Here is a 23,152-nt window from a genome sequence, read left to right as displayed (position 1 = left end):
CCCAAAGCAACAGCCTGAAAATACACAGAATTTGCATTAAAATAACAGTTAACCGATACACCTATTGCACACTCCACAGGTCCTGTAATAAATCTACAAAATCCTGGAAGAGAGAAACCAAAGCAAACCTTTAGATGTCTTTCTGTCAACCCTAGGGATACACACAACTGTTTTACAGTCCACATTGCAAGTACTAAGGGTTAATAGTTAAAGACCAATGGAATGTTAACACAGTCTAGTGCTACACTTGAGTAGTGATGTATGGACAGACACTGAAATTAAAATACTTGGTTTTGCATGTTCAGAATTGATGTAACAGTGATGATTTGGTTATATTAGATGACAAAGCAGGGCTTCTTATGACTTTCAACACAACATCGTATCTAACATTCTTCCAAATTGTTTACATGGTCTTCCAATTCTTGTAAAAATTTATGAAGCTACAACTTTTATTTTTCACACTCCAGGTTATCTTCTAATGGTAGCATTGGGTAGGTTCATTTTTTTCCTCCCCCAAAGTAACTTTCAAGATAAAATGCCGATTGCCTGGAATGCCATGGCTAGAAAGCAGAGACTTACCTGTCTTATTTTCTCTGACCTCTATAATATAAACATTTATGTCAGGGTGGAATTTTGTCCCCGGCGGGGGTTGTGGAGTGGAAAGCGCCTGAGGTCTGGAGGCCTCTTTGCCTTCCACAGTGGGTGGTCTTGTTGGCTGTGTGGCAGAAGGAGCACTGGATGTGGTGAAATACTCTCTATCAATATCGGTTTCTGTTTCCTTGGCCACAATATCCTCACGGGTAGTGGGGAGAACGTGAGATGTAGACTCTCCGATGAGCACCACCTCCCTGGTCGCCTCTTCACCAGGCTCCCTGTCGACGAGAGGCGGTCTCTCCATGGGTGCTGACGATGGCTTGGCTGTTGCGGTCGATGAACCAACTGTAGCAGCGATGTCGCTTGGAACCATGGTTTTAATGGTCAACAATTCTGGAAGCTCTGTGGCTTTGGGCTTTTCAAATAATCCTGAGCCTAGATCAACATAATCCACGGATATGTCCTCCCTTTTCTTAGTAGTGGTTTCCTCCATAAACTGGGAAACACTAGTGCTAAAGGGACTCAAAGGTGATTCAAATTCTGGTGGACTACTACCTTCTATTTCGTACTTTTGCTCAGGCCCTGGACTTGCAGACACTTCTGGCCTGGTCCTTGGTGTCAGGGTTGCCACTTCCTCTGTTTCTGCTTTGTGCTCAGTGACGGCACCAGGTGGGTAAGACACATCGTGCTCAAGTTTCCCAACCGAAGTTGTTTCTAAAATCGGGACTCTCCCAAAACTTGTCACCAATCTGTCTTCAGAGGTTGTATATGTGGATCCATCACCTTCTTGTTCATCCCACAAGGTTGCTGTTGACACAGGTGTGCCTGCGGTAGACCTGAGGGCGGGAACTTGTTTCCCTGTAGTCTGTTCTTCCCGAGTGGTCCGCTGTGTGATTTCTGTTGTGGTTCGCATGGTTTCAGGAGACACAGTTGCTTCAAGGTGAGTCTGATCAATGACACTGATGTCTTGAGAGGGCTGACCTAGAACTTCATCTTCTGATGGAACAGAAGGTACTAACTCTCCCCACTCTGTCTCAGGAATTACAGAAAGAGGAATGGTATGGGCAGTGTCTACATAAGTGGTAGGCTCCTGGGTGCTACTATAATTAACAAATGCCAATCCTCGCCCATCTGAAGTGCGTGCAAAATGGGAGACAGTGGACACCGGCTTAGACACGTCCACATCTTCTCCTTCATCCAGAGCGCTTCCTTCCACAGTTGCATAAACAACTCGGCCCTCTGTGCTTGTCATAGGTGGAATTCTTTCTGTGGTTGCGGAATCCGTCAAAGTTGACTTTGTAAGACCAGTTGATGTCGTTGGCCAAAATCTCACTGTGAATTTCCCATGATCGGCAGCATCTTCCCCAGTAACCTTTTCTAACGGCTTTTGAGTACTATCCAGGACAGGAGTGAATTCGTCTCTGTCTTCAGTGAGACTTGGGGCTTCTTCCTCTTTCCCGTTTACTCCCACCGTGGTTGGGAAAGCAGGCGGCCCCTCCGGAGAGCCGGCGTGTTCTGTGGACTCTCCAGGCTGCGATGTTGCGTTGTCCTCATCCCAGGGCCATTTGGACACCGTGACCACCTCCACGTTGAAAGTACTGCCGGTCAAACGCACCGCTGTGCTGTCTGCATCATGCTTCGTGAGAACCTGAGAGCCATCTGCTTCCAATCCAGTCACAGTTTGCGTGGACTCTTCCTCCCCGTCTCTCGCTTCTGTCGGCGCCACACTGGACGGGGTTGTCGATGGTGGGGCACCAAAAGATCTGGTCGTTGTCATGGAAGACTCCGTAAAAGGAATTTGCTCTGAGGAAGCCGTGGAGAGCTTCATTCCTGAGAAGCCGTCTTCTTCCTCTGCTGCTCCCATACCCGGAGCTTTGCTGATCTCTCCTTCTCGTACGCCATCACCTGTGTAAGCCACTGTTCTCTCGGGGCTTGGCGTTTGCGTTCTTTCTCTTCCTTGGGTCATTTCCGGTTGTGAGGGAAGATACATCCCTGGGAGGATTTCCTCTACTGTTTTATCACCGGAGTAAGGGAATAATTCTACTGATGGGAAGGGTGTAGCGGACACATACTGGCCAACATCATCAGTGGGCTTCCCCCTGCAGTTGTCCGTGGATGGTCTGTCACTGTCGGGCACAGCTGTAGAGGCTGAGACTGACTCCAAGTCCTGGAACTGAGAGCGGCTGGTGCCTTCCGAAATCTTTGACACTGTAACGACTTCGGGTATTGGGCTCAAGACCAAGGTGCTCTGGGCAGGCCTGGCTGTGAGTGCTCCGTCTTCACCATTGTCTTTGCCCAAGGTGAATCCATCGTGACTTGTGGTCATGGATTCAGAAAGAGCGCCTTCTGTTTTCTTCTCGGTTTTGGATCCCAAGGTCATTCTTGTAGATACAAAAGGTGTTTCGCTTACAGAGAACTCCTTGGCAGGAGCGTGCTTTGAGATTTCCGTAGATGTTACTAAGGGGCCCACTTCTATTTGTTCACTCTGTGTGACTGATTCCTGTGTTTGTGTGTCTTCCAGGGTACCATCCCACGAATCTGTAGCATGATGGGGGATGGCATGTGTACCCTGCAACACTTCTTCCTCCGTGTCAGACAGCTCTGGCTTTCCGAGTGGTCCTGAAGCAGAAGGTGAGTAGTAGTCCATTTCCCAGGGCTCCCTGGTACCCCCACCAGGTGTGGGTGGCCCTGTGGCTAATCTGTCTGGTACAGCCTGAGATGGGGCTGTGGATTTCTGTTCAACATTGACTACTCTTCCCACAGGAGGGGACTTTGTTGTAAGGATAGGTAACTCGGTGACTAAAGGGATGATTGGTGTGGTTCTCTTGGGCACTATTTGTGGTTCTTTGGATAAACTGGGTGATGTGGTCTCTGCGAGGATGTTCAATTCGATGGTTGTGGCCTCTGATATATTCGGTTTAGCTAGAAAAATAATTTCAAAGAGTTGATTAGAGAATTCACTAACAAAAAAATAGTATGCCCCGTGTTTGGTCAGTGCTTCTGTGTATTTTGGAATGACTTCAAAGTGTTTTGTGATGGAGACGAGGCTAAAAGTTACATTGAAACTAACCCAAAGACGGAGCACTGAACACTCAGTAGTCACAAATTGATGAGTTGTCTCCTCTGGTGAGGTTATCACTGTTTTTACCCACAGACATGAATGATTCTTCTCAGATAAGGAAAATAAACACCAGATAGTTTAATGTAAGGAGAAATCACTTTAAAAAAAAAAAAGCACAAATGCAGAGTTTGGGTATAGCCAAGAGTTTATCAGAATCTACAACAGCAACCTGCAGCCTCGTAGGAAGCTACTGTTAGGTACCCTGCTTGTAGCTCTTTCCACGTACTCTGTCCCTCTCTCAAGCTGTAGAGTGTCCATCTCAGGGAGGAGGGAATGCTGAAGATTAGAAGACAACAAAAAAGCCACAGCGAGAGGGGCCGAGTTACATATACACCATGAGACTGCTCAGGAAACCTCTTGGTACCATTCGTCCCTTCCTTCCTGGTGCGGGCCATTGGTTTCATCTTCCTTTCAACTTCACCTCTGTGGAGGAGACTGGAGCCTCCGGGAGAAGTCTGGCAGAGGCTGGGTGCTACTTGTGGGATCTCTACACCGGCTCTATGTTCTGCACACCAGGGACTTCGGAGGGGCTTTGGTTCCAGGCTTACTTTAGCATGGAACACAAATGTACAGGAAGTCAGGTACCCACAGGCTGTATTTTAGGTCTGTAATTACAAATCACTGGGAACAACCCAGAGCAACAGAAAGAATGGGCTCAGCTATCTCGAGTAACCTGTCATCATAAAATGCTACGTTATAATGCCTCGAAATTTACAGAGAATGGCCTGGCCTGTTTAAAGAAATTTAAATTGTTTATAAAAGTTCCAGTGTTGTAAACAAGATTCCTCCCGGACACAAGAAAACACAGCAGCCTACTGCAGAGACTGGGATTTTTTTTTTTTTTTTTTTGAAGAAAATGAGTATTTTAGAAAATAAAAAACTAGTTGTGGCTGACTTGAGAAGGAACTGTTGAGGACACCTGTGGTCGGTTTCCTGCTATGCCTGCTGGGGCTGAAAGCTAGCTCTGTGGGCAATGCTGTCCTCCTGACAAGGGTTCTACTGCACGCAGGATCTCCAGCACCTTGCGACTTTCTTCTTGCTGTCCCCAAACAGGAGCCCTTGAAAAACAACAACGGGAGGTCACTGGGCCAGAAACCAGAAGGGGATGAGAATAGATCACGCCTCGTTTGTCTGCATTAAGCTCTTCGTAGCTGTTGTCATTCCCAGACCATGGTACAGCCCAGATTCATCAACTTTACAGTGCAAACATGGTGGCCACTTTAGTACATCTACATATCCTTGAAAACCTGCCACCACTTGTCTCTTTATATTAAAACAAAACTACAGCAAAAACAAAGAGGTGTCGTCTTGAACAGCCAAGCTACATAACATTTCTCTGCCCCTTTTAAGAGAAGTCTTTTCTGCACACATTTCCAACAGGAAGCATTGGTCAATTTTGATTGACATGAACAACTTATGGACCCAAAATGTGGATGACTATTTCTTTTAATTCAATTCTCTATCCTCTGAAATTCCATAACCGTTACCTCATTTAACGGCCAAATTTCATGTTTGTCCTCTAACCAAATTCTTTGGGGAAATAGTAAAAAATACATACGGACCAAGTTCCCATGGAAACATAATATGAACTCTTAGCAGATTGCATATCAGAGAAAACTTAATCATATTATTACTAATAACAACAAAAAAGCTATTTTTACTTTTTCCCTCTGAGTGTTTCCACGGTTGATGGAATTAGCTTAAAAGGAGGTGAGTTTGCATGAGGGACAAAGAGGCTGTGAATCCACTTCTCCCAGTTTCCAGCCCAAGCTCTCTGTTACCAACTCTCTGCAAAGCCAGGGAAATCATATTTTGAGAGTGTTTGAAAAATGGGCTCAGGCTTTAAAAGCCGAACAAGCATAAGTCACTGTCGTTTGTCGCTGCACACTCTGCTCTAACCTTCCTTGTCCCCCTGCCCAAAAAAAGTGACAGCAATCTCAGAGTCCACTCACAAGATGAGGATTTTTGTGACTTTCTTTTCAGAAACAAGGGTTCTCAGTAATTTTGGAGCCCTGTTTTAAAAATCTGCTTATAATTAAGTTAATTAATTCTCCTACTTGGAATGGCAAACCTCAGACTTCCTTTGGGTTTGGGCGGTGTTTCGTCAACCTAACAGCTGATTTCCATCATAACTCCTTGCATCTCATCATCTGTGCCATTTGTTTCAGCCTTTCCAAAAAAGGAAATCATTTCAACAAGCACAAATATCCACAGAGAGTTGTCCTAGGAATACGCACCGCCATGCTAATGATCTATTACAGAAATGCAAACACAACTCCGGCTCATTCGGAGAGTGTCCTTCCAGAAGGTGCAGTCACACGGAGAAATCTTGGTCCTGGAAAACTACCAGTGTTCCTTCAGCTTCATTAATGAGGAAGCCAACAAAAATCAGCATTGCTGCTTTTCCCACAAAATTTCCCTTCCAACCTTTGCAGCTGTTTGCCACACAGATGTTTTGCATCACTGTACTTATGGCATTTTATGTCCTGTCAACTATCTCCTCCATGCTGCTGTTGGGAGACATGCGGCAGATTTTCCTAATAAAATAAAACCCCTTTTAGCAGCATGACAGTGGATTTAGCTCATACCCATACTGTCTACATTATGGAGCAGTGACTAATTTAAATTGGTTCTTCTATATCAAATTTGATATACAAAAATAAGTATCAACATGGGAAGAAGTTGCAACTAGGGCAGCTATCTAAGAGGTTGATTCTGGGTTCACACTTTTGGGAACTGAACTTGAATTTGACCTTTTCCAAGTTTTATGAGTGATTGAATGCTAACAGATTCAAATTCAACAGGCAGGAAACGCCTTTGAAATATCAATGAGGAAGGATTCGTTTTGGCACAAAAGGTCAGTTTGTGATCTAGGACACAAAAAAGATAATGGACTGACGATAGCTTGGGAAGTCAGGCCAATTGCAAAGGGAACAAATACACAAGCTAGCATGGGAAGTGGTGGCAAGTACTTTAGCCTTCCCCGCACCACCACTTCTAGTTGCAAATTTCATCAAACAGAGATACACAACAAACAGTGACTGTTCAACACAGGATCACATAGATGAGATTGGAATTTCATGAACAAGGGAACTGTTTCAGTCGGAGAAGGTGTGGAGGGACAACTAAGCAGCTGTGCTGGACAACTGAAATGGCTGTCATTTAGATGTGGAAAAGTGGGGTTCAAAGTCTAGCGCGATGGCCCTCACTAGGAAATCCAGCTGCCAGTGCTAGTCCTATTTCCCTCTCCTGGTGAACATTTAGTGAGATTGTCTTGAGTCTGGAATGGTTTTAATTCACTTCAATTTGGGAATATGGGGTGACCTTTCAAAGTGCTGAATAACTCTAACATTCACAGAACTTGCTTAATGAGGAAAAGAAAAATAAAAAGTGCACAATGTCGTTGAATCAAGGGAAAATACACCCGCAAAGGTTACTTCACAGATCTTAGTTGATCTGTTCTTCAGGCCCATTTGACGAGAACAGATTCCAGTTGTCTTTATTACCAGGCATCGGTTCTCGACAGTGACTTTATAAGGACAGGGAATTCTAACAAAGTAAGATTTGGCATTGTCCATTCACCAAGTGGCTTTAAAAATCACTTTCTATATTTGGTAAACAAGAAAAATATGGCTATCTTCTCAAATTCCTCTACTTTACCACCCAGCTGTACACCTCTGAAACCCCTTTGGGAATGAGCTTAGACCACAACTCTTAAAAAGGACACCCTCCAGAAGTTAGTCACCACTCGGCTATGTGAGAAAAGCAGACACCAGTCAATTCATTTTGAGAACATTTTTCAAATCCTTTAAAAATATGTATTAAGGGAACCCTAGTAAAATCAACGAGAAACTCGGGGAATCTCTTGGCATTGTGTGTGACATGGGGAATCCTTCATTATTGGCTAACCTTTCTTCTTTTCTAAGACTGATTTGATTGAAAGGCAGAGAGACAGAGAGGGAGAGACAGATAGAATGAAACCTTCCATCTGCTGGTTTGCTTCCCAAATGGCTGCAAAAGCAAGATCTGGGCCAGGCTGAAGTCATCAGCCAGGAACTCCATCCTGCTCTCCCAGACGGGTGCCAAGGGCCCAAGGACTCGGGCCATCTTCTGCTGTCTTCTCAGGGTCATTGGCGGGGAACTGGATCACAGATGGAGCAGCTGGGACTCAAACCAGCACTCCGATAAGGGACGGAAACTGGCAGCTTAATCCAGTACGTCACAGATGCAGGCCCCTGGCTACACCCTCTTAACAGTGTATTTGCTGAGTGAATTCTCAGTATAATAGAGTCTTTGGTAGGAAATAAATAAATAGCAGAAATCTAGACTCAAGCTTAAGTGGGGAAATATTAATCCATTGTATTTCCCAGGTATACATATTTAAATGAATTAGAGACAAGCAGATAAGCCTAAACCTTCAAACTTTTTTGCGTTTTACAAAAATTTTTAGTAGGTAGTTATTTTACTTAAATCTAAGTACTTTATTTCATGCATTTGTGTCAGTGTATTTAAATAAATAATTGATAAACACATCAGGATGAAATTCTTAACTAGCTCTCGTTGAGGCTAAAGACTGACTTGTTTTAACCCTTACAGAGAAAAATTTTATCCTTGCAGAGACAAAAAAAATCTTTAAGTTTTCTGGTGCCAGTTATTGAAAAAAACATTAACCACTAAGGTAGTTAGGTTAGTGTCTTCCTTCCCTAATTTAACCTCTCAACCCCACCCCCCCACCCCCGTGTCAATCTGGCCTCCTCTGTCACTCCATATATAAAACTGAGCTTTAAGCCGGAATTTGAAAATCACTATTGCGAGAATCGGGCTTAAAGGAATGTCTACCTGCCTACTTTGAGGGCAAGGCTTTTGTTCTTGCCATTGCTTGTTTTCCTGAAAATGACTAAGGAAGACTTTCTCTGTTGTTTTAGGGCCTGAGAACGAAAGTTAGTATTTCTGTGACCACTTGCGGCTCAGCCAGCTTGAATCAAGCTGATGTACAACACGTGGTTTGACACCCAGCGTGGAGGGTCAGCTGAGGTACGTGCGCTGGAAGACACAAGTGCAAGAATCAAGCCTTTCCATCCACTCACCTCAGTTCTAATGCTGACCGCTTACACGTCACAGCTTGTGTCTTTTTCTGATGATAAAATCCCTGTATTTCACTTTACATAATAAACGAGGGTGCTTTCTACTCATTTTAATTATCTATTTCCATACACTGGAAACTTAGTAAAAAGGTTTACTACTTTTCAAAATAACATGACTCAGTCTTGAACACACAGAAGGTCCCCCAAAATTCTGGGAGATAACTGGTTAGCCAGCACAATGTAGACCCTACTGTACATCTTGCAAAGAGACTAAATGAATTGCTGTTTAATTAAGCAATTACGATACTATCTCATCATGTGCCTAATGTTACTAAGATAAAGACACTTGAAAATAAAAATAGTTATATCATTAACATTGGGATATATTTTGTAAAAGTCATATTCAGTAGCAAACCTAACTGAAACTAGCTCATTTATGTTATATGCTACAACTGCACTTCAATTATCAATACTGAGCTACTCAGCAGGAGGTACCTATTTTCGTTACTTGAAATACAGCGAGATAGGTGGGTATTTTTATTGATAGCACTTTCAGTTTTTGTATGAAAAGAACACTGTGATTATCAATGTCAGCTCGAAGTACTCACCTGCAATTACTGAACTTTAAATTCTCTCCCAAAAACAAAATAAACAGAATTCAGGGGTTTAACTCAGCCACAGTCAGCTTTGGCTTCACAGTCCCCAAAATCAATTGCATTCAAGGACAACATTCAAAGAACTACTCAGAAATATGTTCTATGATTCTGGGTGCAACCGGGCACAGTTAAGACCTTCACCTGATATTCTGTCATGCTCTCTAAAAATTCATTCATCAAATTTCCTGCAGTTTGAACCATATCCCTGCTGTTCAGAGTACCAGCTTTTGCAAGCTACTGGACCGTCTCCATCCCATGCACATACTGCAAGACACAGAATGCATTCCAATGGCTAAACATCAGAGCATGCCTTTCAAGCATTTGGTTTCTTAATGTATAATTTTAAAAAAGGAATTAAACACTTACGTTTAAAGCAGTAGGCATCAAATCTGCTATCAGGGGGAGGGAAGCCTGTCTGGTTCTCAAAACGATACAGGGTTCTCACCCCAAGTAGACCACCTCCACACTGCGCCCTGGCCACAGTCACAGGGTGGCGCACGCTGGCATCCAAGAGCCACCCATAATCGCACTGGTCAAAGCCGTTCCTCCAGGCCGCCTGCAGCTCCCCCACCGTCGCCAGCCTGGCGTCCTGGTGCTTACACTCTGCGTCTGCCTCCTCATAGGTGAATTTTTGGGGAGCAGTGATGTGAAACACGTCACCTGGAATGAGAAAAAGGAGAAAAACACCGTGAGTGCGCCGAGCCATGCTTTCTTGTTTGGATAATAGTTTGGATGACAATTACTTAATCTTGTGAGAGTTATTATCAACAGATAATTGCACATCATAAAAGGTCCATATGTCCATTTGCACATCTATATACATGCACACATACATATGCATACATATGTGTGAGGGTAATTCAAAAAGCTCATGGAAATGGATTTAAAAGATAAGGTTCTTTTGGTGCAAAAAAGATCTTGAAATCCAAGCACGTGGTGGGGAGGTAGTCTTTGACTTCATGGAACATGTACAATGTGAAAAAAAAAATTCACGAATTTCAAAATTTCAGGTGCCACCTACTTAGCTATCTGCATTCCCATATCATTTCATAATGAAGTTACAGGAAATTCTGTAAAGCACTCTAACCAAGTGACTGCCTGGATTTCTATCCAGGAAGTGGATTTTCTCTTTTATAAAAGACCCTGTGATGTTCTTGGTACCACCACAAGCTGGTAAGGAAGAACTGTATGCACCTGCCACCAAGCTCATCTCATTTTATCCCAACTACAAATGGGAATTCCCAGACTTCCCTCCTCACAGAGTACCGCCATCAAGGCGCAGGAACTCCCAGCAAGTCAGCAAATGAAACCAGGGAACTTTCCAGAACTTGGAGATGAGAAGGTTCAGCTCTCTGGAATGCCATGCCCTGCCCCCCTGGCCTGGTCTCACGCTACCATGACGGTCATGCAGGCTGACCAGGAGCAGGGGACCAAGGGGATACGGGGCAGAATCAGCTCCCACACATGCAGCCATGGGCCTCTGGAGGAGTGTCCTTTCCCACTCGCTCCACCCGGAGGACAGAATTGTTCAGAATCTGTCCAGAGGAGGCTTTGTTGTCGTTGTTGTTTTAATCTTCACAAAGACACCATGAGTAGTTGCAAGGGGTTCTGCCTAGGATTAAGGGAATTTTGTACTTGCTAATTGATTAACAAAGCAAGGCTCAACAATGAGCAGAGGGAACAGCCATGATCACATGAACATGTCACAAGAAAATACTGGAAATTCCAGAGTTTGTTAACTTGCGATTTCACTTAGGTGACTAACACAACAATTTGCTGGACTAAATTCAATGCAAACCCAATAATGTCTCTCACAGATGAGCACAGTGGCTGGAAGGCAGAGGCAGAATCAGAGAATACGAGGAGAAAAAAACAATGACAGAGAGGAAGCTAAAATATTGATTGTAGCAACTGTGGTTCCCAATCCCATCTCCCTGAGGCGTATCTCTGACTCTGGGACAGGCGAGCCCGGGGGACAGGAAGCGCTCTCCTGATCAGAATCTTCGGCTGATGAGTGCCAAGCGCATCAAGTCATCGTTTAGAGAAACTGCACCATTCCTCTGAGCACGCTGTGGCCTTGTGAACCAAGAAAAATCAGTCATGGGAAAAATGGCCACGGAACACACACCTGCTTTTCGCTCTACAAATCTAAAGTTGCGACTCAGGACGCTAGACCGAAGTCCAATAGCAGTCATTTGAAGAAAAGAAAGAAAAATCTATTTTACCTGGCTGAAAGAAATGATGAGGGTGCGAACAACCATTTATCCTGAATTATCTGATCTAGCTAGGACAAGAATCTCACTTACAGGAATTACAGAGGTATTTCAAAAAGTTTGTGGAAAATGGAATTAAAAGATAAGATTACTGTGGTGCAAAAAAAATTTTGAAGCCTAAGGTTTCTTCATCAGAAGCACTTTGCATGAGCTCTGGAAGACTCCCCCCCACACACATGAGAACAGTCTCTCCCTCTCAAGTAAAGTTTAAACGCACCAGCAATCTGTGTGAAGCAAATGGAATTTCAAATTCCTACTAAGAAGGGAGTTTTCCTTCTCACCCACAGTTCCCAAGCAGCACAGTTGTTGGGCTTTGCTACCACAGCACCGCCTTACTTTCAGGCTCTGGGAGATGCTTCTACTTTGAGGCAAAACCACCGATCCTTGGAAGTAACCCTGATGAACCAACCCAAGCAGGGCAAAGAAAAGCAATCAGTTAACACTCCCCTACTCCAAAGAGCTCTTGGTGCGTGGGATGGATCACATGAGGTTCTCCAAAGACCTCAGGGATGCACTGATGAGGACAACGGCAGCAGGACAGGCGACTTCCCAGGGTTAAGCAGCCAACATGTGCAGGGAGTCAAAGGAAAGACAGGTTTGAGGAGGTGTCGGCAGGTTAAAGGGAGACTTTATGATCATGAAATCAGTACAGAACACTTACAGAACTTTTTACATAGAAACTCCAGTTACCAGACTTCGTAGCAAACTAGCAATGATTAACCTTCCTTGTTGGGAGGACACAATTTCTATTTACCTATTTGTTACCTACAGAATAATGACTTTAATACTTTCATTGCAATCCACCATCCCAAGGCCATTTATTTTCCGATTTTCATTTATATGTGAGAACTTTTCAAAGGTTGCAAAAAAATCTTGAAAACATATTGCTAGAAACATCACCATTTGGGATTTATGCAACTCATATGTGAAAAAAAAAAAAAAGAAAAATTCAACAGGAATCAACTGAGCTTAGTTAAGGTGAGTATGGGAGGTGGCACTGTAGCCAGGGGTTCAACCACCACATGCAACACCTGCGTCGCTTCTAGAAGCGCTGCTTCCAGTGTTAGCTACTCCGCTCCCAGCTTCCTGCCAGTGCACCTGTGAGGCACACCATCATGGCTCAAGTACTGGAGTTTCTGCCATCCATGCGGCAGACCCCAATGCATTCCTGGCTCCTGGTTTCAGCCTGGCCCAGCCGCAGCTGTTAAGCCATTTGGGAGTGAGCCAGTGGGTGGAAAATTCCCTCTCTCTTTCTCTTTCAATTTCTCTCCCTTTCTCTTTCAGTTTCTCTCTCTCTCTTTCAATTTCTCTCTCTCTCTTTCTCATCTTTCAAATAAATCAATAAGTAAATCTTTTTAAAAAATATTTAAAAGAGAAATTTAAGCCGAATATGGATCTTGTTTGTTAAAAAAATATTTTGCAATAAGTAAACTATTATACATCAGATAAAAGCAGCAGGTGTGGGGAGCAACTCGGACTAGACTGTTACTGGAATTAAGACTTATTCTATGCATCTGCTTTCCCACAATATGGCGCTGAGAAGGGAGAAACAGCTTCTACACAGCTGCCTCTCGCCAACTTGAGTGATGACCTGCAGGAGCTGATCCTGCTCCTGATTGGAGGAGAGCAGCGTACTCGGCGTGTGGGTAGCAGAGTTGGGATTGGTGGAAGAGGACTATAAAGGAGGAGAGAGACAACATGCACCAGGAACATCTATCTGAAGGAACACCTGAGCAGCCCCCAAGAGAGCTGGCCGGCGGTGTGCCGCTCCCCCGCGGAAGTGGGGAAAGTGGCGAAAGTGGCAGGGGGAACCGCCCTTCCACGGAGGTGGAAGGGTCGGTAGCCAACCCGGGAAGAACCAGCAGCAAACCCGGGGAGGGCCGAGCAGACAAAAGAACAGCGCAGGGTCCTGTGTCGTTCCCCTGCGAAGACGGGGAGCGACATAATGGTGCTGTGACTCGGATATGAAGCCTAGGCAGGGCTTAGTGTCGCTCCTCCATGAAGAGGGGAAGCGACAGCAGGTGTTGTCCTCAATAATCTGTTGCAGAAGCAAGTCTTTCAACCCCATATCCCACAGAAAACTGCAGATTTCAGGCTAAAAACAGCATTTCCACACTGAGAAAAGCAATCAAGATGCTAACATTTTCAGTTTCTTCAGCTTCACTCTCAATTTCAGAATCCAAAGTCTGGAATTCTTTACAAATTATATAAGATACTTGAAAACATTGTTAAAAAGTGGCATTTAAGGAAAAGTTTATTTTTGGTGCAAAAAAATGAAATTGCAGCTTTTTCATGATATGCATTTTCCACAAATGTTTTGAAGGTCCCCTGTGTGTTCTACACTACAGCAGAGCAAATCAGATTGGACACACAATAAGTGTGGGTCAGTTACAGGAATGCAAATCTAGGTTTGGTGAAAGGCCACATAAAGATGCATGAACAGATAAAATCTCCCCTCCAAGGCAAAAGCTGAATCAGGAGCCACAGGAACAGAAGGGAAAGCCACTGGTCAAGCAAAGAGGTGACAGCAGCACAGCGCAGCTGTCTCCTCTCAATATGACTTAGCTGGCCCAGCCTACCTTAAAGGCACCTTCTTACCTCGGTGGGAATAATGAAAGTTCTTCCCTGGTTTTATCACAGTGCCACCTTCAGAGTCAAGGGGATACACAGCCTTGGCGGAGGGCAAAGGCCCATTTCCTTAGCATACAGCAAGGCTGAGTTCTTTCTCTACTGCTGGATATGTGTATCTGAACAATTTAATGTAGTTTTCATTTATTGCAAGTATTGTGCAGGTACCCTCCTGGAAACCACGCTTTCCTAGAGTTTATGAAGTTGGAGGAACAGCGTCATTAAAGCAGCTGCATTGACAGCACACTCAAGGTCAAGTTCATCGCTATAGCACCGACTTGGAACATGCCTGTGGCTACCCGTAAGAGAATAGTTCATTTTTTTCTACTTAGAGTAAATAAAACATGAAGAAATATATAGAATAGCTTCCATATACATGAAATGAAGCTTAGGATACAGAGCCAAGTTCCCTCAGCTGTTTAAGACTTCACAGACGTCTATATGCGTACATTCCTGTGAGTATATGCACAAAATATACCAGGATTTCACACACAAAATAATCCACACATTGACACAGAAAATACATGTGTAGTGTCTCAAGGCACATTTTCCCCAAATTTCAAGTTACACGCTGTTGTGGCCTTGAATTATTCCTGGTTTGTTTTTTTTTTTTTTTTCCAACTTTCCAGGGATGTTCTAGAAGAAACTGGAAGATATTGTTGGGGAGACTCTACTATCTGGTGACATTCCCAAACCAAATTCACTGCAATCACAGAAATTAATACCAGGAGAAATCTTCAGTGGGGGAGGTATTGTAATTCTGACCACAGAAAAGCTACTTCTTGGCAGATTCAAAAGTGACACAGACTGAAACGGCAAACGAGGAAAACGCGTCAAAACACTAAAAATGACCCCCAGGGGTCAAAAGCCAGATTTGCTTCACAGGAGTCACTCAGCGAAACTCTTACAGCGCCTGACACTCGAGCAAAGCCAGGACTGGCTCTTGCTCTCCCACCGACAGTTCCCGCACAACTGGGGGAACCGTCCGGGGCTCCTGTCTGTGGGGTCGAAGCTGAGACGTCACCTCGGTTTTCCGGCTGACTAGAGGCTGGGTGCTGTGATCCGTGTTTATGTGTCCTGCGCTCGTTTGTGCTCAGAACCCTACCCTCCTGAACTGTTTGGTCTGAAAATCAGCTCTTGTAAACTCATCAGGATTCCCCCTGCCCATGACGGGAGCAGATCTCGCTGGTGGGTTGGTTTGTTTTCACTAGGAAAGCTCTAGATTTGTAAACACTCTGCATTTCCCCACGATCGGGATCAAAGTGGCCCGCAAGTAATACACGACGCAGCCACAGATGTGCGAAGTGGGCTGGGAGCGGTCACATGGAAGGAGCTTCTGAACACCCACCCGGTAAAACCACTTACGGAATACGCCGAGCATGTAACAGGCACTCAACATGATTATTAGCTTTGAAGCGCTGGGCTATTACACTTTTTCAAAGAGTTCTCTCTCTTTCGCTCTCTCTCTCCCCCCGCTTCTGTCTCTCCCTCTCCTTCCACCTCCTCTTCTCTCCTCCTGCGTGCATTCTTGCTCTCTCTCTCTCTCTCACTCTCTCTCTCTCTCTCTCCCCCACCCCTTTCCTCTCCGTTTTGTGCCTATCCACACGTGTACACCAGGCCAACACAGCAGACTCATGCTAAGCATCAGCTAGCAATACGTGTTCATTAACAGCTAACACACACCGCTGCACAGCCTTCTAAGAGCCAGTATTTGTAGGTAATTCAAAAGCATGGCAATCACTCTAACGTTGGTGCTTTAACTGCACAAAGACTAACCATCCCCAAGTACTGACAAAACCTCTCTCAGGATGCCAAGACAACCTCACCTCGGAACCCAGGCTCAACAGTCAGCTGGCAGCGTTTCTACGCTGCGGGAACTGAGACTAGAAAGCGAGGTTGGCTCCATCCTGATCCCTCACTTGTCTCAGCCTGAACTAGAAACACCACGTGGCTGGAAGATGTGGGGCTTTGACAGTTTCCGCCCCCCACCGATCGTTCCCGGGGGATCTTGGGTGTGTTGTGAGAGTGAGTTACACATGGGTTCGGAAAGGAATCTGCTTTCTGGTGAGCGTATTGCCACACACGGTCTTGGGAAGCCAATCTGAGGAGTTTAAAGACACAGGAGCCCCTCTAAAATGTAACATTATTCACAGAGCAGATCTGAATCCGAGTGAGAGAGCTCCTAAAGCATGGCTGGGTTTCCAAGTCTTCAAAAGACACAAGAGATTAAACGTGTGACTGGGTTGGACAGGCACAGCGTGGCCCCAGGTCAACCCAGCAGACTCCGCCTCCTTTCGAGGGGCTGGCTTGGCACAGCTGGGAAGTCAATGGATGCTGTATTTCAAAGACGCGCTTTGGATTCAGAGCTCCAGGACACCTTGGCATCAAGACCTGAGAGCAGCGACTGTCAAATGCTTCAAGGGGTTTATGCCAAGACATTTATATAAGGAAAGATTATAAATCAACAGAGGCTATACACAGAACATCTTATGAAATCATTAATAGCTACTAGAACTAGCCGACAAACTCAGCGAGGTAATATACAAAAAATCAGCTGCAAAATTCTTTACATTTGCAAATTAAGAAAATTCTATTTATGTTTGCATGAAGAAAAATATGTTGGACTAAATTTAATGAAAAAAATCACAAAACTTAGACTCTGAGAACAACAAAACACTGGTGAATGAAAGTAAACAAAACATCAAAAGAGAAAAACATTCCCTGCTCCTGAATCAGAACACTTAGTGTTACTGGGAAGGTGGTGCACCCCAGCTGAGGAACTGAGTCAGCGCAATCCTCATCGGAAGCCTGGCTGGCTCCCAGGTAGAAACTGACAAGGTGACCCTAACTTCAATAAGCACTCGAAGGACCCGGAGTAGCTAAAACAATTTTGAAAACCAGGGCACATTTGGAGGTCTGACATTCTGCAATTTCAAGATGTAGTATGAAGTAATAGAGGACACACATATACACTGATGGAATAGAATTGAGGCCCAGAAATCAACCCTTCTGTGGTCAGTCGATTTTAAACAGGGTGCCAACCCCACGAAATGGAAGCAGAATTCTCTTTTCAACAAATGGTTCAGAGATAAATGAATAACCACATAGAAAACAATGAACTTGGACCCTGCCTCACACCATATACAAAAGTAACTCAAAACAGATCAAAATCAAATAATTGAGGCTTACAAAGCTCTGGGAGGAAAACACAGAGGTAAATCTTCACGGTCAGGGACTTGGCTGTGTTCCCTTATCTAAAACCCCAATAGCAGAGACACAAGCAAATAAACTGGACTTTGCCAAAATAGAGGCTGTCAAGAAATTCAGGAGATGACTCATGGAATGGGAGCTGAGGCTGCAATTCACATACCTGAGAAAGCACTGGAGTCTTGAATATATAAAGAACTCTCACAATTCAATAACAAAAAGACAGATAACCCAATTTAAAATGTGCCTGGATTCTGAATAGAAATCTTTCCAAAAAGATACATAAATGACCAACAAGCTCATTAAAAGATTCTGAGTACCATCACCCATCAGAGACATCAATGTGAGATAAAACCATAATGGCATTATACTTCACACCCATTAGGAAGGCGGCACAAAAGGTCCGAGAGTACCAAGTGTTGGCAAGAACATGGGGGAACCTGGACCCTTAACGCACTGCTGGTGAGTGTGTAACATGGTACACTGCACTGAAAACAGCCTGGCAGATCCCCACAAGGGAAGCAACCGTCTGCATTTTCCCTAGAAGTTGCAACCACTGTAAAGCAATCACCACTCCAGCATGGACTGTAAGCTTTCTGCGTGAGGAATCAGAGATCTGGGGGGCTAAGGAGTACTCTGCATCCCTCTGACTCGCAGGGCTGCCTGGAACTTCCCCGGGGAATCTTCAGTGGCCCTGTGAGCTGCTGCAGTGAACAGGAGAGAAGGCGAAGCCAATCACCCGGCCTCTCGGTGCCTCATCCTCATGGGTTTTGTTTTTAAAGTGCTGGCCAGGTGATCACAAGGATCATGTCAAATAACGAGGTCACGCCATCAGTGGTTCCTCCCTCACTCCACCCACGGAGCCACCCCCTGTTCCGTCTGCTGAAGTCACCATGCAGAATGACATCCGGGTCCTGCAGGGGTGCTGCCAGCAGCCACAACTGATCTCCTTCCTCAGTGGCTCTCAGGCGCACCATCCCACACTCAAAGAGCAGGCATTCCAAGGGCCAGCATGGGGCTCAGCGGGACAGGCCACCACCCACGACCCAGCGTCCCACCCTGGTGTGCCAGTTCACATCCCAGCTGCTCCACTTCCAATCCAGTCCCTGCCACCCACATGGGAGACCTGGATGGAGCTCCTGACTCCTGGTTTCCACCTGGCCCAGTCCTGGTTGTTGCAGTCATCTGGGGAGTGAACCAGCAGATGGAAGATCTCTGTGTGCGACTCTGTCTCTCTCTCATCACTCTGCCTTTAGAATAAACAAATCTTTTAAAAAAAGAGAATAAGTAACTGCAGTTGCAAATCCCTGGCAATGTGTGTTCATTTCCAAAGCCTCCAGTAAACACTGTAGCCACACCTGTGATCTCTGATTCCATGAGTTCTAGGGGACAAATAAAATGTCTTCAGCACTTCTGGCATCAACCTCAGCTAATATGGACGGAAGCTCTGAAATCCAGAGTCAATATCTTTTAACAATGTTTGTTCATTTGAAAGTCAGAGACAGAGAGAGAGAGATTCAGAGTTCTCTCTTCCATCCACTGGTTTATGCTCTAGATTCCACAATGGCCAGACCCGGGCCAGGCCAAAGCCAGGAGCCAGAATCTTCTCCCAGGTCTCCCACATGGGTGGCAGGGGCCTCACTTGGGCCATCCCCCACTGCTTTTCCCAGGCCATTAGCAGGGAGCTAGATGGGAGCAGAGCGGCTGGGACATGAGTCTGTGCCCATGTGGGATGCTGGCCGGCAGCAGCTTTACCTGCTCCATCACAATGCCAGCCCCTGACTCAGTGGTTTAACCATCTGCTAAATCTCAGTACTCAAGAATCTCTTCTGGCTAGCATGGGGCTTTTTGCTTTCTTCTTCTCTTAGAGAGAGAGAGAGAGAGAGAGAGAGAGATCCCAATCGCCAGTTCATTCCACAAACGCCCACAATAGCACATGGCCGGGGCTGAACCAGGCACCAGGAAGCCAATCCAGGTTTCCCACGTGGGCGGCAGGAGCTCAGGCACAATGATATAGGATGCACGCCTCGGAACTGGCATGGCGTTTACTGCTAGGGTTTTTCCTTTCATTACCAGGACGATGTGTTGGAAGTGGAAGAGCCAGGATTCAAAGCAGGCAGGCACTCTGACGTGGAACACAGGTGTCTCAAGCTGCACCAAATGCCCACTCTGCATACGGAACTTTTTAACCAAATAAGCCCAATAAAGACACAAATCACTAATTGTTAAATAACCCCCACCCATGAAGTATTCTGAAGATTACATGTTATACCTGAGAATCTATAGAGAAGCAATCACACGATGTCAAGATCTGATATCTGACTTGGGTCCAAAGTGTCTGAAAAGCTGTAATTGAGCTCTGCTGTAAGATCTATTTAATGAAATTCAGGCCTCTATTAAACTGTCAGTTTTTCATATCTACAGGAGATCATAAGATAGCAAAACGGGAAAGTTATTTTTGGCTCTGGGCCTGGCACAGGATGACAGGGAGGCAATGGACAGGTCACAGAGGTGACAGAGCGCTCCTGGGTCCCGACACCAGGGGGCACTGCAGACCCACACCTGTGACTGTGAGCAGGTGCAAGGGAACCAATCCAATGGGGGAGGGGATCTATTACTAAGAGATATCAATAGAAGAGAGTGGGAAAGCACCAACAAGTGACACAGTGAATAAGGTGCCACTTGGGATGTCTGCATCCCACATCCGAGAGCCTCCACTCCTGACTCCAGCTTCCTACTAATGCATACCCTGGGAGGCAGCAGCAATGGCTCAAGTGCTTGGATCCCTACCCCTCCTTGGGAGTCCTAGATGGAGTTTCAGGCTCCTGACTTCAGCCTGCCCCTGCCCCTGCTATTGCAGGCATTTGGGGAGTGAACCGGCAATGGGGGACCTCTGTGTCGGTAGGTCTGTCTGTTTCTCTCTCTCTCTCTCTCTCTGCCTTCCAAATAAAATTAATTAAAATCAAGATTAGGAGGAGAGGGGCCGGTGCTGTGGCATAGTGGGTAAAGCCTCCACCTGTGGTGCCAGCATCCCATATGGGTGCCAGTTAGAGTCCCAGCTGCTCCACTTCTGATCCATCTCTCTGCTATGGCCTGGAAAAGCAGTAAAAGACAGCCCAAGTCCTTGGGCCCTGCACCCACATGGGAGACCTGGAGGAAGCTCCTGGCTTCAGATCGGCTCAGCTCTGGCCGTTGCGGCCATCTGGGGAGTGAACCAGTGGATGGAAGACCTCCCTCCCTCTCTCTCTCTCTCTCTGTCTCTGTCTCTCTTTCTCTCTGTGTGTAACTCTGAGTTTCAAATAAATAAATAAATCTTTAAAAAAAAAGGTTGAGAGGAGAATTGTAAAAGGAGAAATTCAAAGAGAAAAAATAGAATCATGTTATTTAATAATGGTAAAATAAACAGTAAGTGTGAAGGAAAACATTTTTTTCAAACATGAGAATGCAGAGGTGGTGGTAGAAGATGGTTTCCAAAAGACACAAAGGCTGTAGGAATTCCACAAGTGCCACCAAGTAATTATGGGTGACTATTTTATGTCCAAGGCCGAAACAGTCCCTGGGCTGTGGCTGGGGGAGATACAGAAGGTGATGGCCTGATCTCTTCTAGGAGCTCACCACAGTTTTGGAGCAATAACAGTAACATACAACATCTCATACTTGATGAAAACAAAGCAATCAGAAAACCGTGAAACGCCCGAGTGTAAAGAATCAACTCGAAGTAAGAGCTGGAGTGAAGACGCTGAGTGTCAGCTAGAACTGCCCAGGATGGGAGCCGGGAAGCAGGAGGTTTTCAGGGCCAGGAAAGATAGAGCGGTGGGAAGAGGGAGGGTGTGTGTCCTCCGAGGGGACCAGAACACTGCAGGCAGCAGCGAGGGCAGGGCCTATGCAGGGGCGGGTGCCTGTGTGCAGGGCCACCAGCCAAGGAAGGGAACACGGCTCAAAGGTAGACCAGGTGGCCCAAGGGTTTAGGGCTTTGAACACCAGATGGAGTTTGTGCTTGGGAGAAAAGGTGTTGTCAACAACAACAACAACAACCACAAAACCAGGGTATAGCAAAATCAGGGTACAGCAGCGAGGAAGGGGAAGACATGGTGATGGTGTATAAGTGCTTTTAAGGACAGGTAAAGGATTGATCACTATTTATGAGAATCAAAACCAGAGGTCAGACTCAAAAAGGATTAACTAGAAACACAGGTACAGAACTCAGAAGGGAGTTCAGGGCTAGACAGGCAAGGCTAGCCACGAATACCTGCATGTGTCATTTATGTGTTCTTTTGAGGTTCGTTTGTGCCCCGTTCATCACGTAAGGTATTTCTAGAGCAATTTACATGGAAGGGAACAAAAGTAAAGGGAGATAAACTAATAAGGAAATTGAACTAACTGAAAAATGGGAAGTGAGTAATACAAAGCCTGGAGAAGTCCAAGCTTTGCAAGGGACAAGTTCAAAGCAAGACGAGCGGGTTGGGCACCTGGGACATCACTCACTCACTGTACTCTACCTACAGAGCACCTACTAAGTGCCAAGGACACATTGGGGATGCAAAGTTGAATTGATATGGCTCCTTCCCTCCCAGAATACACGGCCCCGTAGGAGAGAGGGAGGAGGATGGTGATGAGGTTCACACACGCAAGGTTCAAACAGTACAGTAAGAGAGATCCAGGGGGCTTCGGGAGGAAATCCGACATCAACAACTGAGTCCAGAGTGGCAGGAAGTCTGTGTCAAAGCCTGGGAATCGGACGGCACGGTGGCAACTCATCCGGGTGATGCAGAAGCCAAAGGTTAGGGCTACCTAGAAAACGCGGGCAGTTGGAGGGCAGGATGGAAGTCCCCGGGGCCGCCCTGTCAGAAGGGCAGGAGGCTCCCGGACAAAAGAGTGGTCAGGTTTGGGCCCGAGCCTGGCAGTGTGGACCCATCCTTGAGGGAACTTGGTAGGGCAACCGTGACAGAGGCCTGACTGCCACCATCTAATTTACCTGCAGGGAGAATGAGATGCCTACAAGAAGCAATTCTTTTCTTATAAATAGTGGCTACCATAAGAAAACAAAAGGAGGCAGCAGGCATTTAGCGGACCGGCTAGCACGCCTGCGCCTCACGCTGCAGGCCTGGGTTCGATTTTCAGCTCCACTCATGCTTCCAGCTGCTGCTAAGGCAGATCCTGGGCGGCGACAGGCGAGCACTCGTGTCAGTGTGCCTGCCACTCATGTGGGAGACATGGGTTGAGTTCACAACTCCTGGCTACGGCCCTGGCCCATCTCCACCCACTGTGGGCTTTCGGGGAGACTAAAAAATGGATGAATGGGATCTCTGTCTCTCCCCCTCTCTCCTTCTCTTTGCTTTTCAAACTAAAACAGTAAAATATTTTCTTAAAAAGAAAACCAAGTAAGTAGTTAACCTATTAATTTCATTAAAAAGGAATTGAAGATTCATTGAAAGTTTGAGTTCTGTTTTTAGCTGCAATATTTACACTGTATTCCTTGATTTGTAGCATGCTCTTATCTAGAAATTTTTTAAGATTTAGTTATTTGGAAGGCAGAATGACAGAGAGAGAGGACAGGAAAGGGCTCTTCCATCCACTGGATCACTCCTC

General features: G+C 45.6%; 1 protein-coding gene across 4 annotated transcripts in view; it reads right to left on the bottom strand.

The window, feature by feature from the left end:
• VCAN (versican) overlaps positions 1 to 23,152 on the bottom strand; it is a 106,477-nt gene that overhangs the window by 57,368 nt on the left and 25,957 nt on the right. For 2 of the 4 annotated variants that reach the window (XM_008261907.4, XM_070056399.1), the window contains exons 6-7: positions 9,822 to 10,115; positions 580 to 3,516 (exon numbers count right to left, since the gene is read on the bottom strand). In XM_008261907.4, the coding sequence (XP_008260129.2) occupies positions 580 to 3,516; positions 9,822 to 10,115 (3,231 nt within the window). The remainder of the gene's footprint in view (positions 1 to 579; positions 3,517 to 9,821; positions 10,116 to 23,152) is intronic. The other 2 variants (XM_070056398.1, XM_070056400.1) reach the window with 1 other exon arrangement.

Source organism: Oryctolagus cuniculus, chromosome 14 (assembly GCF_964237555.1).
Source record: "Oryctolagus cuniculus chromosome 14, mOryCun1.1, whole genome shotgun sequence".
NCBI lineage: Eukaryota > Metazoa > Chordata > Mammalia > Lagomorpha > Leporidae > Oryctolagus > Oryctolagus cuniculus.
Note: the sequence above shows the minus strand (reverse complement) of the source record. Positions and strands in the feature narration are given on the sequence as shown.